The sequence below is a fragment of the Berghia stephanieae genome, chromosome 5 (genome assembly GCF_034508935.2).
Source record: "Berghia stephanieae isolate SIO BIC M18660-M18661 chromosome 5, UCSD_Bste_1.3, whole genome shotgun sequence".
NCBI classification, from domain to species: domain Eukaryota; kingdom Metazoa; phylum Mollusca; class Gastropoda; order Nudibranchia; family Aeolidiidae; genus Berghia; species Berghia stephanieae.
Window position 1 is genome coordinate 37,154,402 of NC_088364.1, and position 16,864 is coordinate 37,171,265.

At 35.2% G+C, this 16,864-nt stretch overlaps 1 protein-coding gene across 6 annotated transcripts in view; it reads left to right on the forward strand.

Moving 5' to 3' along the window:
* Positions 1-16,864, forward strand: part of LOC144972859 (guanylate cyclase 32E-like) — a 135,056-nt gene that overhangs the window by 19,694 nt on the left and 98,498 nt on the right. For 3 of the 6 annotated variants that reach the window (XM_078914599.1, XM_078914597.1, XM_078914600.1), the window contains exons 2-3: positions 3,431-3,480; positions 10,875-11,802. In XM_078914599.1, coding sequence (XP_078770725.1) covers positions 11,176-11,802 — 627 coding nt within the window. In that variant the 5' untranslated portion in view covers positions 3,431-3,480; positions 10,875-11,175. Of the gene's footprint in view, positions 1-3,430; positions 3,481-5,762; positions 5,910-10,603; positions 11,803-16,864 lie in introns of those variants that run through there. The other 3 variants (XM_078914598.1, XM_078914594.1, XM_078914595.1) reach the window with 3 other exon arrangements.

Below are 16,864 nucleotides of genomic sequence, written 5' to 3' on the forward strand. Positions count from 1 at the left end.
TTGTCCTTGACATCTGTAATTGGGTAAGCTCCCACTCAGCCTTCGACAGATGTTAGAGGTTTTAAGATTTTGGACGAAGTTAAGATTTCTCTTAATTAAGGCAAAAAGGCCACATTCACAGTTACCAATTCCGTTTAAAGTTCGGATACAATCATGTCAAATAACTGATAAGTACTTTTGACTTCACTAGAATGAGAATCTCAAACGTCCTTAAAATTTGACATCAATGCTTCTCCTCTATAAATTATAAAACTTCCTATTTCCGAATACATGTAATTGCCACCACAAACATTTTTAGCACTGATAAAAATTTCTTCAGAAATGAGATTTTTTCCCCCATCAAAATAAGAAAAAAAGGAGATAGAGGAATTGTCGAAGAAGCTTTTTCATCGCAAAAAAGTTATCATTCTATAAATAGAATATTTGGAACCTAACTTTTGTCCTTTAATTAAATAGGGAAGAAAAGTGTGACGTCAAAAACTGATTCCTGTCTCATTGGAAGTGTAAAACTACTCTGACTGAATACATTCTTTGTGTAAATGATCGACTGGTTTCAGAATGATAGCATCTTATTTACTTTACTAGTCTAAACATATACTTGTCGTCAATAAAGATCACCCATCTTCGCTCCTTCCTATCCCGTCATTTTTTAAAATCTGTCAAAACACACTGCTACCAAAATAGTTATGCCACCTTATGATTCAATATGTAGCCTATTCATAACGTGTCCTAAAAAACTGGCTACAAACGAGGAACCAAAAAAGCAGCAGAAGGTGCGACATCACGACTTTCTTCATTTGAGAGTTTTTGCCAAGATGATGGTCGTTTAAGGGGGGAGTCCTGGCTTGAAATATGGAAAAATATGAATTTTCGAATTTGATTATAATTTTGGTATCATCTGAAAGGTAATTCATTTAGCTATCTCTCTGTGAAACCATTTTGGCATAAAGCAAATAGTTTTTGAGAAAATGTGGTTATTCTGAGGTGTACTTTTGGCTGAAAATAGCAAAATTGCTCAACTTCACACAAGTTTATGATAGCTATTCGACTAACCAAGATACCTTTGCTATCCATAATCTGTGTAACGATGAATGGTGTGGTTATAGAAAAGCAGAGGCAGCAGGAACTGTAAAGCAGTATAAACATACTAATAATCTTCCTGTTGCAATCATGGATGTAATCAAACCAATTTTCAAAAGCTTGTCTGATAATTCTCTCTTGAAAAAATGTTTAGAAGGCTACACCCAGAATGCGAATGAGAGTTGGAATGCCACAGTGTGGAAGTTATGCCCTAAAGCAAAATATCATGGCCTTACAGTAGCCAAAACTGCAGTATCAATAGCTGTGACATTATACAACGATGGGGCAACAGCATATCTGTCAATTCTTCAAAACCTAGAATTGGTACCAGGAATTTACACTAAAACATTCGTTCTCGCCAAAGATAATGTGCGGATAAAAGCATCAAGGAGAAAGGCATCAGAGGCATCTGTAGAAAGCAGAAGGGCTAAGAGAAGAGCCAGGAAAGAAAGAGATGAAGCCCAGGAGGATGGAGCATACTCCAAAGGAACCCATGATTAAATTTCCATGTAATTTACCAAATATTTTAAGATTTATGATGAATTTACGTTAAATTTTATAGCCGTGAAAAGTTTGTCGAAAATTAGGGTAATACATGTGTTTTCCTGTGATATTTTCTTTGTTTGTAAAGATTTTCCTCTAATTTTTGGCATACATGTAGAACATAAACATAGTTATGGCATGAACTAGGATTATTGATGTTGTATTAAAACTTTTTCTTTTATAAGTCATTATGTATTGATAATTGTCGTTAAAAATTGCTGATTTTTGACAAAAGATGAAAAATTTATTTAAAAAAAATATTACACATAGGCAAAAGATCCTAGTTCATGCCATATCTATGGCAATGATTAGCAAGCACTGTAAGTATTAACACACTGAGAGTGATAGCAAAGAAAAAATCACAGGAAAACTTTGTACCTAATTTCAGTTGACAAATTACCTCCCTTTTTTTGAAAATAGCAACCATTCAAAAACTATTCTTGATAAATCAACAAATGATGTACCAAATGAAAATATATAATGTTTTATAGTTACTGTCCAAATTTCATTGAGATATATGCATATTTAGTGTACCAAATCCTTGTATTAGTGGTATATGTGCGCCAAGCTAGGACTCCCCCCTTAAATCGAGCGATATTTGAAGGACGAGTTTTCTGACCAAATTTTAAAATATGGGTTTATCAAAGCACGACAGTCCTGTCATTGATTGATTATTTATACATTACAGAAAAGAAAAAGGTCAAGTTTAAAACAAGCGACTATCTGGCGTATTATTTATTTATTTAGTTTTTGTTTTTGTTTTTGCTTCAAATGTCCAATGATTTATTATTTCATTGACGTGCAGCAGCTGGTTGGGATGTCATTTCCATCTGTAGATCGCCCCCCCCCTTTCATTGACAGCTGTAAACCGATAGTCAAGGACAGGTTTCTTTATTTAGAAACTCAATATTGAGGATTTTCATCTTGCTACCATTGCAAGCGAAACTAAGCCTGGTCATTTACCGGACGAGTGACAGTAAATGCAAAATGCTGGAAATTGAGCGGTGCCATAATACAAGGTACTTTACAAACAGCACAAAACTCGACTCATGTGTAAATGATAAGCTGGTATAACGCAATGATGGAAATTGTATGAGTGGTAGTCCAAAATGAAGGCCTAATAGGAGACTTGTACTTATGAAATGGACGTTAGGCTTCGTTTAGAATTCGAGGGGAATAATAAAACATTATCATTATTATTATTATTATTATTATTATTATTATTATTATTATTATTATTATTATTATTATCATTTATTATTATTATTATTATTGTTATTATTATTATTATTATTACTACTATTAATATTGTTATTATAACTATTATATTATGATTATTATTATGATTGTTATTATTATTATTATTATTATTATTATCATTATTATTATTATTATTATTATTATTATTACTATCATATTATGATTATTATTATTACTATTATTATTATTATTATCATCATCATCATCATCATCATCATCATCATCATCATCATCATCATCAACATCATCATCATCATCATCATCATCATCATCATCATCATCATCATCATCATCATCATTATTATTATTATTATTATTATTATTATTATTATTATTACATTACTATTATATTATATTATGATTATGATTGTTATTATTATTATTATTATTATTATTATTATTATTATTATTATTATTATTATTATTATTATTATTATTATTATTATTATTATTGTTCTCAGTTTTATTATGATTGCAATAATGACGATAATAATATAGATCTAATGCATTTTTTCATCTTTTTTTCTTCTTCTTTTCACCCACACAGGCGGCTGTCGTGAATACGGCTGACTGACAAAGAACACAATGAAATGAGCGGTACTCACTAACGACCAACTCACTATCCTCTTAGATAAGCCTGATGCACGCAAACATCACACACCACTGCCATGCCTGGCTCGACTTGACACCGGTCATATTAATATATATACGTCTCTCTTTACATCCTCTCTCACTCTTGCTTTCTATTGGAATTGATTCTTCCAGCAAAGCTGAACAGTTTATTGATACAGTGCCTTTCACTAAAATACATGATACACACCATTTCATCATACCAAAACTATAGATAGTTCGATGTTGACGTCACTCAGGTCTTTGTTATTGTTTTTTTTTTTGCCATCCGCGTTTATGAGTAATTCTCACTAAACTGTATTAACTGACTATAAACGAGCATTGTTACACACAGTTTTGTGTGTTGGTCCGTTTTACTTCCGGATTGCAATGTTGTGAACTTCTTAGCCAAGTGCTAACTATCGATACACGAATGTATGTGACTTAATGGCTTATGTTAATGTTACTGGTTTGTTGTCTGGGAGAAAAATAAAAAGAGAACTGATCACCCGTAAAGGTGTCTTTCAGAGCCAGTAGCCCATGGAGCCGGAGTTTATTCCGGTTTCTATAGTGTGAGACGGACGGGTTAGTGCTTTCCGTCAGATCTAACATACCCAGCTACCCAATCACTGCTGGTTGGACAAAGGGGTCAGAAAAAATCTCGGCTGCTCCCGGGAACGATCTTAGTTTCGTTGCGTGTGAAGGCGAGTGCTCTACCAACTAAGCATTTTGGGATCCTCGATCACCTCTATAGCACTAGGAAAAATAGATAAATCAACAAACGATTGCACTGCATCAAAAGCATTTCTCCTATTGAATACAGAAGCACAAGCGTTTGAGCCTGTCTTGATTCACCGCTTTTGTCAATTTCCATTCTGTAGAAATAAATGGTTGCTGAGGTCTTATCACCGAATGCTGAATGCCTTTCTTTTCTTTTTTTTTTTTTGACCTCACGAAAGGTGGTCAGTTCTCACCGCATTTGTTCTTACGAAATAATGGCGTTTGGGTGTTGGTTTTATCTGTTCATTGTTTTGCCAACCACTACTGGCTAATATATGACTGACTTTAACACGTTAAAGATACGTGCGGCTATGTGATCTAGTGGTATGACACTCGCCTTCGGATCGGAAGGGTCTGAGTTCGAGTCACGCTCTTATGCAAAAGGCTCTTCACTCACATTCTCTCACCGTGCCAGGTGTAAAATGAATACCTGGACGTTAACAGCTTTGTCTCTGAAAAAAAAGGTAGTATCGCCTAATAGTCGTGATGCCTCGTCCTTCATGTTAACTGTTATTGACAAGAGATCCCTTGTAAAGCGCTTTGAGCACGTTTCATGGATAATGCGCTATATAAAGTTCGTTTTTATTTATGTGATCAAATAGTGACTGCTCAATACACACTATAGCGTGCTGTGTACACAACCCGGGTTGTTAAGAAATATATGAAAAAGAGAAGTGTCAGATGAAAACGGATTAAAAATACAATGACAAGGGCGCCATAGACGATACGATATTTACCCGTGACGATCTGGGGTTAGGCATGGGTAAAGAAGATCGAAGCAAAATCTCCTGTGTATATGACAAAATAACTGTGTGACAGGTATGAGGACGGTCGGTCCCTCGAAAATCCGGCTGCTCAGGGAACCAAACCCGGGACCCAATGAGCGATCTAAATTCCGGGTTTTTTTTTTCCATACCGAGTCATCGGTCTCATGATTTATTGCTTTCCAATGATTGGATATTTCTTAATAACAAATGTCAACATACCGCCATGTTTATTGAAAGTTGTAAACATACCCATGGGTCAAGCTGGACGATATGACCTATTGTAATTTTGAATATTTCAAAAAACTGTGAACACCATTCATCCAAGTACATTTGCAATGTGACCTTATGACAAGAACATGAAAAAATATTATAGATCGTCTCCATTGATACGACAACCGCCTCTGGCTGAGAGAGAGAGAGAGAGAGAGAGGGGAGAGAGAGAGAGAGAGAGAGAGAGAGAGAGAGAGAAGGGGGGAGGGGTCAGGGGAAGATGGGGGGAGGGGTCAGGGGAAGATGGGGGGCGGGGGGGGGGGGTCAGCGAGCGAACTGAGCCATCTGTATTCTCTGTTTTCATCTGATACTTCTCTGTTCCTTTTATTTCTCATCATTATTGATTTAACTACCCGCTCCACACGTTTCTGGATTACTGTTTAGGGAAGGGTCAACTGAAATTACGCGGCTTGGTCTTTGAACTGCAGTAAACACTCGTTCTCTGTCCTAACTACCAGCACAGACTTATACGACAACAAGAAGCTGATTTTAGTTTGTTATTCGAGACATGATAAAATTTGATTTTACGGAAATAAGGATCTCTGATTGTTATTTTTCTATCTGATATTCGGAACAACAACTGTGGAAATAACTATTGTGGTGATGTTTTATTTCAACATAGGAATGTGAAGTTTAGCATTTTTAGTAGTATATTATTTAGGTACTTTTATTCTGAAAAACTATTATTGTTCTTAAAGGACGACATAAAAGATAAAACGATAGATGCCTAAAATAGTTTTTACTGGAGTCAGAACTCGTCAGATCAACCCATTTCTGACAAATGAAAAAGTCACGTTAATTCTAAATGGTTATGTTCATAAAGAAATGTCCTCTTTCACAGTGGTTTTCATTTAGGTCATGTTATATGTACTGATTGACCTTGCAATAATCTATTTTTCAATCAAATGATACTTCCAAGCATTTATCGTCAACTTCAATTGGCAACTCCATAATATATAACCGTGTATGAAAGCTGAAAATGATCATTGTCTTGTCGAAAATTACAATATTATGGTAAATTCTGTCTGGGGCAAAAATGCAATTAGAATCTTCATACATCAGTGAGGTTCATTTTGGGGAAGGGGGCAACACGAACCAGTCCTTATTTTTAAAAATCTTAAAAACATGCATAATATAAATAAAAAGCTATATATATATACAGTCAGGGGTGGTGGTAGTGGTGAAAATATGCTTTGTTTTGAGAAAGAAATATCTGTAGCTATGCTAACGGCCGCCATCTTTTTAAAAAGTTGGAAGTTTTTGTGTTTAAATAGATAAGAGTACATTAAGGGAGACATTCCTGAAGCGTCCGCCTCTAGCATCTCAAATTGTAGGCTTAAGCGAGAAAGGAATATACGTGGTTATGGTAACTGTTTAAAAAGTTGGAAGTTTTTGTGTTTAATAATAAGTACATAAGAGAATACATTAAGGAGAGGAACATACTCTATGAAAAAAAAAAGTCTGTCCGCGTCGCCTCTAGCATCTCAAATTGTAGGCTTAAGCGAGAAAGGAATATACGTGGTTATGGTAACTGTTTAAAAAGTTAAGGAAAGAAAAATGAATTAGCTGCGTTAAGCGGGGAACAAATTTGGAATTTCTCCCCAAATTTAAAGAAAAAACGACTTATAAGGTTTCCAAATGCGTAGCCGCTTATATTATTACAAATACTTACAACACACATAAAATATAATTGTAGACGAAAAATCAATCTGGTATAAAGTACCATTTAACTAAAACATGAATATTTACTGTTTGAATTATAAAGGATGGATGCATTTGGGATTTCTCCCTTCATTAAAAAGACAGGGATTTTATATTTCAAATTTTGAAGTTAAAAGCAAAGAGTGGAAATTTGACTTGAGTATTGGCCTCTAAAAATATTGCATATTGATTCATAATTGATAAATGAATATTGTTTTCAACAACCCGGTTCCTACTAAAGTTGTACTTATTTCCCAACATTTACTTAAAAGAAAAAGAAAATTCGTTGAAAACATAGATGATAGAGTTTGAGTAAAACGTATCTAAATGATTACATGCTTTTATTTAGGCAATTGTTTTAATAAAACCTATCTAAATGACTGCATACATTTATTGGAGAAATGATCAAGCAAAACCATTTAAAGTGGACAGAAGAAGTAAAAATTTCCCATTAATCTATACGTGAGATCGAGTTATTTCCGTCTCTACAAATGAAAATATTAGTACTATTTTGACTTACAACTGTTGTTTTTGTTGGTTGAAAATGATTTGAAGTCTAAAATGTTTCCTGTAACTTTTAAATAAAAATCTCAGATGGTGTGTATGTTGTGTATGAAATAGTGCTTGACAAAACAGAATGAAAAACGCATATCGTTCACCACATACATGGAATATTTATGACTCCAATCCCTACAATTAAAATGATAATACTTTACGAAAAATCTAGGAATACATTATGTAAGCTCATATTTTAGGTAAATGCAATTGTCTCTGGTTCTGTCCCTAAAGTACGTCAAACAAAATGGTCATTATCATGAGTAAAACTCGCATTATAAACTATCTATAAGGGCCCGATGATTTCTTAAATAGACAAAACTCACAAACAACTCATTTAAATCTCTATTAAAGAAATTAAGGAGAAGACACCAGTATAAGATAAAGATCTGAATAAGTGTGTATGAACGATGCCAGGCAAGGCAAGAAATAAAAATACAAGAAAAAAAACCATCCCAAAAATTCGTAAACCTCGACTGGGCATTGAACCTCAGACCTTCTAATTGCCGGTCAGACGTGCTACAATTATGATAGCACGTCTGATCGGTAATAAGAAGGTCTGAGGTTCGATCCCCAGTCGAGGTCAACTGATTGTTTGGAATGGGTTTTTTTTCATGTAGTTTTCTTTCTTGCTTTGCCTGGCACCTTTCATACACACTACTTGTTCAGTTCTCTTCTTACTTATTATTCTTCTTATTCATTTTGCCGTTCTAAAACCCACAGCCAGAAACCATAATTTATCTTGAAAACAATTCTGCTAATGGTGAAGGTCCCTTACTGAGACAGACAGTTTCATTTCGGTTTACTATAAATAATGCCTTTATGTTTGTTTGGAATACGAGAGTAGATTCCTTTAAAAGTGTCAAACATAACGTTCTTAATCATCTATTTTATCAAACGTACCTCGCTAAAATCTTATCATTATTGGTATAATCTATTGATGGTCCTATTTTAAAAGAGATTTGTGAACTATACCGTCTCAAATCGATATTATGTCGGAATGAACTGCACATTTAATCGGCAATAAAAATATGGACAAATTATCCCGGTTTCTGTAGCGGAAAATGGACAATAGCAATAGCAATTGCACTGTGACCTGGAAGGTCACCGGTACCCCTAATTTGCTCATTTGGACAAAATAGGTGATTCCTGTTGACATCAGCCATATTGTTTGATGAATTATCTATATTCCTTCATGGTATGCCTAGGCGACGATATCTTATGATGTCGTGGCGGAAGGGCATAATTGTTTTTACACTTTGGATAGGACGCAAGTCTATCGCAAAGTACTTTCCGAAAGATCAAACAGACCAACTACCACCCATTCAGTGCTGGATAGACAGAGGGGTCAGAAAAAAAAGCTCGATTGCACCCGGGATCGATTTTGGTCCCCTTACGTGTGAAGCGAGTGCTCTACCAACTGAGCTAATTGAACCCTCAATAAAATATGGAAATTGGTTAATATTTATATTCTATTTCTTGAGCTGCACATGGACAGAATTTCGAACTCCTAATCATTTTAACTTTGTATCCATTTCTTCGGCATCTCGCTCACCCAGGCATAATATACATCTAGTGGACTGGAGGGTAACCATGCCTCTCGGACAGTTGTCCGGATATAAACAATGGCTGTCAGTGCTAAACTAACAAGCGACACTGAATTGCCATCGACGGTATGCGTTTAAATCCTGCGTTTTGTTTGGTCAAAAATCTACTAATAAATACTGGTTAGAAGCGATCGATCACTATGTTTCAAAAGAATCTTAAGGGGCGGTTTGGGTCTTTTCTAGAAAAAATTTAATTACTTTTATTGGGCGGTTTTAATCATTCTGTATCATCAATATAGGTTAAAAAACAACATTTATGGTGAAAAAATTTAATTATCTGTGTTGATACCCATTTTGCGATCTAATTTGGGGCTCTGACATAAAAAAATATAACAATCTTGTGGCAAACGTTCCACAAAAACTAATGAAATAATGACCTCCATAGTCTTCCCTCTTGTCAACATTGTACCATAGTGTGTCACCATAGAGAGATTTTACGGCTTTAGCTTATGGAATTTTTATTAGATCATTACAAAGTTGAGAATCAAAATGTTATGACAAAATTGATGTAAAAAATTCAGATTTAGGATTATAATTCAAATTTCACAAATCTTATCAAAAAAATCTCTCTATGGTGACAAAATACATTATCTCTGTCATAACTGTGGAAATTTTCAGACAATTTCATTGAATATATTCTGAGAAACGTTTGACACAGTTTCCCATACCCTTAGAAAAATGACATATTGAGAAAATAGCAAAATGGCTTCCCGTTTTTTACACATTTCTTACTACATGTACCATTTTTGACTGTGTATTTCGTGCCTTCATAGTCTACTTTAAGAATTTGGACTTCAATTATATTATTTCTAAGATAGTAAAATATCATTTTCCACCAAAATCTCAAAATCAAATTTTTGAAGGATTTTCCTAATAATTAGACCCAAACCGCCCCTTAACACGGGACGAGTTAATCTTATCCAAAATAAATATTTACAATCGTATTGAAATAGTGGATTGTATTTGAAATGTTAACATGCTTATCTTTAATGACAAACCTGTCATTCACAGGTACATTTTTTTGCATTTGGGCCAACAAGAAATTACTTTAAATGTAGATAATTACACACAACATGTCGACAATCCCCGAGGTAGTGACTTTGCTTATTAAAATAAAGAGACACACATACACACACAAAACCCAAAATGTTAAGATAGTTCTTTGACGGTGGATATAATCGATCGCGGCTTGTAAAGGTCTAAAATACATAACATAGCCCCATATCATATCTCCATAGCTTCAACTGTTGATAGATCCAAGACAGTGCTTAATGGTAGATTTCCATAAGAGCTTATCTATCGCCTTTTTAATATTGACTTTGGGTGCAAACAAGACGTGTTATGAAGTGTAGCATGATTTATGTCAATTTATTCGTTCTGATTCAACTCATGATTTTATCATGCTGATTTGTTTATTCTTTTTGTGAAATCATTCTTCAAGATTTTGTTTGAATTTTTGAATGTTTTCATACTGAATGCGGTCTGTTTGGATAATCGGTTTATTTTTTGTACTTACTGTGCTGGATATATGGTTTGCATCTCCAAGAATAAATGACAGATTCCTTTTTAAATAATGGCGTTATTGTGTAAGAAAAATAATAGTTAACGTGTTGATAATTTTTTTTAAGGTTTTTGATTTTAATTTTGCAACACTTAAACATGATATAATTTTTTTCAATTAAATTGTCTGTTTGGATTACAGCATCGTGAATACGTCTTCACAACGAAGATTTTGGATATTGTGAGCACTGCACAAAGAGTCGAATGACCAGAGACGAATGGCATGGATATCTATTGACTTTTTCTGCTTCTAATAAAGGAGGTAAATGCTTCAATTGACCCCTTTCATAATGTTGGCAACAACAGAGCTAACTATATTGCCAACTGTATTCAATCACGGATTTTACATGCTTGTGACTTCTTTCATTTAAACCAGGAGTCGAATGGTGTCGTCATCAATGTAACTCAAACTCAATTATGAGTTTATAGAACGGACATGAAAAATGGAGTGGATAAGCAATGAACAGCAGACAAAATCACAATTGGTCCTTTATTCCTGTATAATTCTACTTTTTATGACGCCCTTACCACAATGTCAAACATTTGGTATAAACCAATTCTCCCCAAATCAACTGGAGCCCATCCCATTTCCATTCACGCCGTCCTCAAGAGCCCCATTCCACCCCATGAACAACGACACTCAAATCCCAGAAATCTTTAAAAATCAAGGTATTAATCTCAACTACGACTTTTCAAATACGTCGTTCAAAAACCTTTTACCCAAAAGGCCTCATCCCTCATTCTCGGAACCTGTTCCACCCAGGGATAACAACTCGCTCACATTAGGATACCTTGTGGTACATGACGACAAAATTAGGGTTAACCTTAAAAACTGGAACGTCATATCCGGCGCTCTAAGTTATGCTGTGCAGCAGGTCAATACACTGAACATGATTCCTGGACACACATTGAAATTTGTGATCCGTGATACGCATGGCCTTACTAACGAGTCCCTCATGGAAATGTCTGAACTTTGGCGAGATGGAGTTGTAGGATTTATCGGACCGACCAATGAGTGCAGGAATGAAGCAATGTTGGCTGGTGCTTGGAATCTTCCTATTCTTTCTCATGTAAGTATGGGCTTTAAATCTTCTATTGAATCTGGACCTATATAAAATAACGCATATCTAATTTCGACAAAGATGTTATACCGTGAAATTTCATTATACGGTGAAAGTCTTTTGTTATTTTCTCATTGTAACTAGAGAGTAAGTCAAGCATTGTGATAATGCGCATTAAGCATGGTGTAAATGCCCTATAGAAATGTTCATATTTATTAATTTTACTTAATTATATAATTTAGGTGAAAAAGAACAGATATGTGGAGTGCACTAAATATAAACTTAGCATGAGCGAATGAAAACAAAACAAACATCAAACATTTCAATTTCAGAAAAACAAATCAGAGCTATCAAATTAAGCTATAATCCCTTCAGGGCGTAAGGCTTTATAATACTGTAAAAAAAACTAGAGCTTTTCTAAAGTGCAATATCCACTAAATGTGCTCAAAGCGCTTTACAAAGGGTCCTTGACCAACAGCAACACGTAACATGTAGAACGAGACATAACGCCTGTTAGGCGATATTACAATTTTTCTCCGACGGAGACAACGCTGTTGATGGCCAGGTACTCATTTTACACCGGAGTACGGTGATAGAATGTGAGTAAAGAGTCTTTTCCAAGGACTCAACTATGCGACGAGCGAGGCTCGAACCAAGGACCTTCCGATCCGAAAGCGGGTGTCATACCACTAGACCACATAGCCGCACACTGTTACCAGCCAGGTACTATTTTTTTTTTTACATCTGAGTCCATGAAAAGAATGCGAGTAAAGAGACTTTGTCAAGGACTCAACTACACTGCTCACAGCGGGACTTGAACCAGGGATTTACGAGTCAGAAGACAAATGTCATTCCACAAGATTACATTTGTTTATCGCAGAAAAATAAGTCAGGTATGTGAAATACCACGAGGCGAAGTTCAGTTTCTTTTAGGTTACCGTTACGGATCTGTCACACTCCCATGAACGCTAAGCATTTTTAGGGGTTGTTACTGGCAGGGTTTTGATGTCTCTTCAATCTGTCTATTTGACCCGAGCACTAATTTCAATTATTGTTTTTATTACATCATGATCATTAACCCTCTCTTTACCAACTATAGGAAAATCGTCATGTTCGTTACGATACAACCAACATTTTTCTTATTTAAATTTCTTTTGTACATCATACAATTTTAAGAAAATGTAGAGAAAATGTGTTGTAGAGCATGTTTTGCTAAGGAAATTAGGTATCGCAAGAACTTTACTAAGATCTATTTTTGTGTTAGTTGGGTGTGAAGTTTTGGGGAAAATCCTGAAATTGGGTGGTAAGGAGAAAGTTAAGGGTTACATGGACGAGAAGACCTTTAGTTACCCTGTCATATGCAGATATACCTATACTGAGCGTCAATTTAAACTGGCCAGTGATTAACAGCGCATAGCATTAAAATTATTGGTCACATTGACATCATACATCATTAGAAAGTTAAGAGAATTCCAGGTTTGATACACGAATTTGAGTAAAATACACATATGTTTAACCAAAAAGGGGGTGTGGTCAGTGGCGTGGCATGCTTACAGTATAAGGTGGTGCCAGAATCATAAGAAAATGACTTAAAACATGCTTTATTTGTAAATACAAAAGAAATAAGAAAACATTAAAGAAAAGACTTACTCAAACAAGTAAGAGGCGGTATATACCATTTGTCATACTGTAATCCATTTGTAAAAGGTGGATGTGGTGCCTGGCACCAAATCAACCAATATAGCCACGCCCCTGGGTGTGGTTGAAAAACATCCAAAATTTCACCAAGTGCAAAAGTGAGCGCAAATGTACAATAATGAAGAACGTATAAATGTTCCTAATCTTTGAGTTATTTTTTTCCCTCTTGCCTTGTTTTCCCTTAGTTAAAATATAATTCATTTACAAATGGAAATGGACCAAAAAAATATTTTGAAAATTCTCGCTATTATAACCCAATAAGAACGAGCAATTTATTTGGTTACTAAGTTAAACAACCGGGCACCAACGATAACATATTTGATAACAGGATTGAGTCATGGTACACATGTGCTGTTATGAAACCCTCAATGGGCAACGTCTGTAAGCTCTTACACCAGCCCGTACCATAACGGACCGGACGCCAAGGCTCAAGACTGCTTTCACTGATTTAGCAGTGTTACGATCACCATTTCGACACCATTTTATTTGGCGTCCATGATCTATCGAAAGCGTTGACCTGTTTTGTCAGAATAAATAAAAACTGACCCCTTTAGGGCTGGAACCAACGTTCGTGAACAACAGGCCATTGAAATCTTGCAGTCATGTGGTGCTCCTTGAGCAAAATTCTGACACATGGCCATGGGCATTTCAATACTGCCTCTCTGAGCCTTGCTCTCACATTGTATGATGAAACCTGGAAATCATTCATAGCATCTCTGACTGATGCGAAGGGCTGTCATCATGATTTTGGACTAATTGTCTATCATCATCACCAGAAGTCCTTTTTCTCCTCTCAGACCGGGGAGTTTGGAGACATTTCCGTGATCGTAATATTTGTTTATTATAATATTTTTGACTCCGGATTTGGAACAGTAGTGGAGCATTGCAATATTTCTTGATGGAACACCAGTAGCATTCATGACAGCCATTTGGCTTCTGACAACGTCTGAGAGGCTTGGCATGAGTAAAATACAGTTTGTAGTCGAGTAAAATGGATATGTTGTCGTTATGTTTTCCTGCATTACCCAATATTTATTCCCAATAGGGATGCACAGTGCGCAATGGAATTTACATAACAACTGACATTTTGAGGCCCAAGCAATATTAAGTTTTCACTGATTAATGAGCTTCGATATTTTTGGTCTTTTTAAAAGCTTGGATAACGGTACAAGAAAGCTTGTTAATCTTGTAGATCCCGATATATTTTGTTATGACGCTATGTGCAATTGTTCTTCCCAGTTCCTATTGACGTTCAGTCGAGATAATAGTTTAGACAAAGGTCAAATTGATGAATAAATAAAACAAGTACACAATTTCATAGATGCAAAACGAAAGGCCACATTGGTTCATAAAAGAAAATGTAACCTGCTTCTTAATATAGAATTGTTGTTCATATTCATCCTTGGTAAGATTATGAACCTCTATTTTAATAGCTTGGACACAAAGTCGTCGGCATTGTCAATCTAGGAAGATTGTGTTATGGGATGATTTATTTTCTCTGATTTTGGTTCGTCTTATGCTTCTCCCGATACGATTATCATGCACACATGTTTTACCGTTTTGAGGCGATGAGTCATATATTATTATTCCTCACTTTGGAACATTAGAATGCCGTCTTGATTCACGATTCCATCTGGTCAACAAATCAAAAAGCAGTCCAAATCCTTGTAGAGTTTTCAAAAGTTTATCTGCTTTTTGGTTAGATTCTTCTAATAGGCTTCATGTCCCATCTACATAATATCAAGTGTTGCTCTTGGCCAGAGATCCCTTGTAAAAGCGCTTAGTGTGTAGTGTAAAATGCGTTATATAAAATCTCACGTTTAAGAATTTAGTTTTAGATTCCCTTCTCCAGCCCGACTACGAACCACCTCATTCATTTAACATGGGAGTGTATACAATGTGAGTGTTGATTTTATTGTGTAACTTTTGAATTTCCGTCTATAATATGTCCGACTTCATCTTTTTCTTCAATAAAGATCTGAACAAGTGTGTATGAAAGTTGCCAGACAAAGCAAGAAAGAAAAATACAAGAAAAAAAACCATCCCCAAAAAATCAGCCCACCTTGACTGGGGATCGAACCTCAGACCTTCTTATTCCTGATCAGACGTGCTATCATTACACGTTTAAGAATAAGACATGTCATGGTAGCACGTCTGACCGGTAATCAGAAGGTCTGAGGTTCGACCCCCAGTCGAGGTGGACTGATCTTTTGGGATGGTTTTTTTTCTTGTATTGTTCTTTCTTGCTTCGTCTGGCACCTTTCATGCACACTTGTTCAGAGCTTTGTCTTACATCGGTGCCTGCTCCCTAGTTTCTTAATTTGATATATTTTTCTACGTCATATTAAAATAATAAGATGAGAGAGCACTCATACGGGTTCAACATACCTAATGCGCTTCAATATTTTTTAATTCCGACTAAGGCATATGGAACCGTAATTGCAGTTCATACAGTACAAATAGCCCAATATGAGTTCGGTTCGCTATATAATTCTTCAAATTTCCAATGCGGCCTAGTAGGATGAGATACATATTTTTTACATACAAATACAACGCTGGACCCAGAGTTTTGCGATCATTGTCAACCATCTGGTCACTCTCGACACTCACCATTGCTTGACCTTTGTTACGTGAGGAGTCATAAAATCGCCTTGCCACAGACGCCACAAAATATTACAATCTTCTCATTTTTTTTTTTACATTCAAGTTTGACATTCTTGTCTTTGTTATAAATCTGATTTTTGACGTTTTTCCAAAGTTTTGAAAGGACTTTATGCCTGTTTTACCCCTACTCACATAGATCAGCACCTAAAATTATAATGATGTCGGGCTCTTACAGCAATAATATGTTCTAAACTTCTAAAAATCATTTTCATTGTTGTTATTCTGTATCTTTAAAAAATATAATTTATCCCTTTCGTTTCCTTTATTTTCATTTCTAAGCTTGTTATTATTATTATTATTATTATTATTATTATTATTATTATTATTATTATTATTATTATTATTTATTATTATTATTCTTTTTAGTCATGTGATTGACTTACCATTACCATTACCAGGGCATATGTTTCTTATTTCATATGTCTATCCAATACCATTCTCGTGAATATTATGCAAGGTCATCAGAATGGTTTATTATGGCTTTAATAGTATAATTTGAAATGCAAATGGAAAACAACCCAATCCCGACAGTTCCCATGCTCTCTTTATAGAAGGAACGAAATTGACGTCACTCAGTTTTTTGTTATTCTTTTTAGCCAGCCATTTTTATAAGTAGTCCTCATTAAAGTGTATCAATCAGACTATAAAAGTTTAGGGTTATACATAGTTTTGTGTATTGGAACATTATATCTGGCTGGCTGATGTTGTG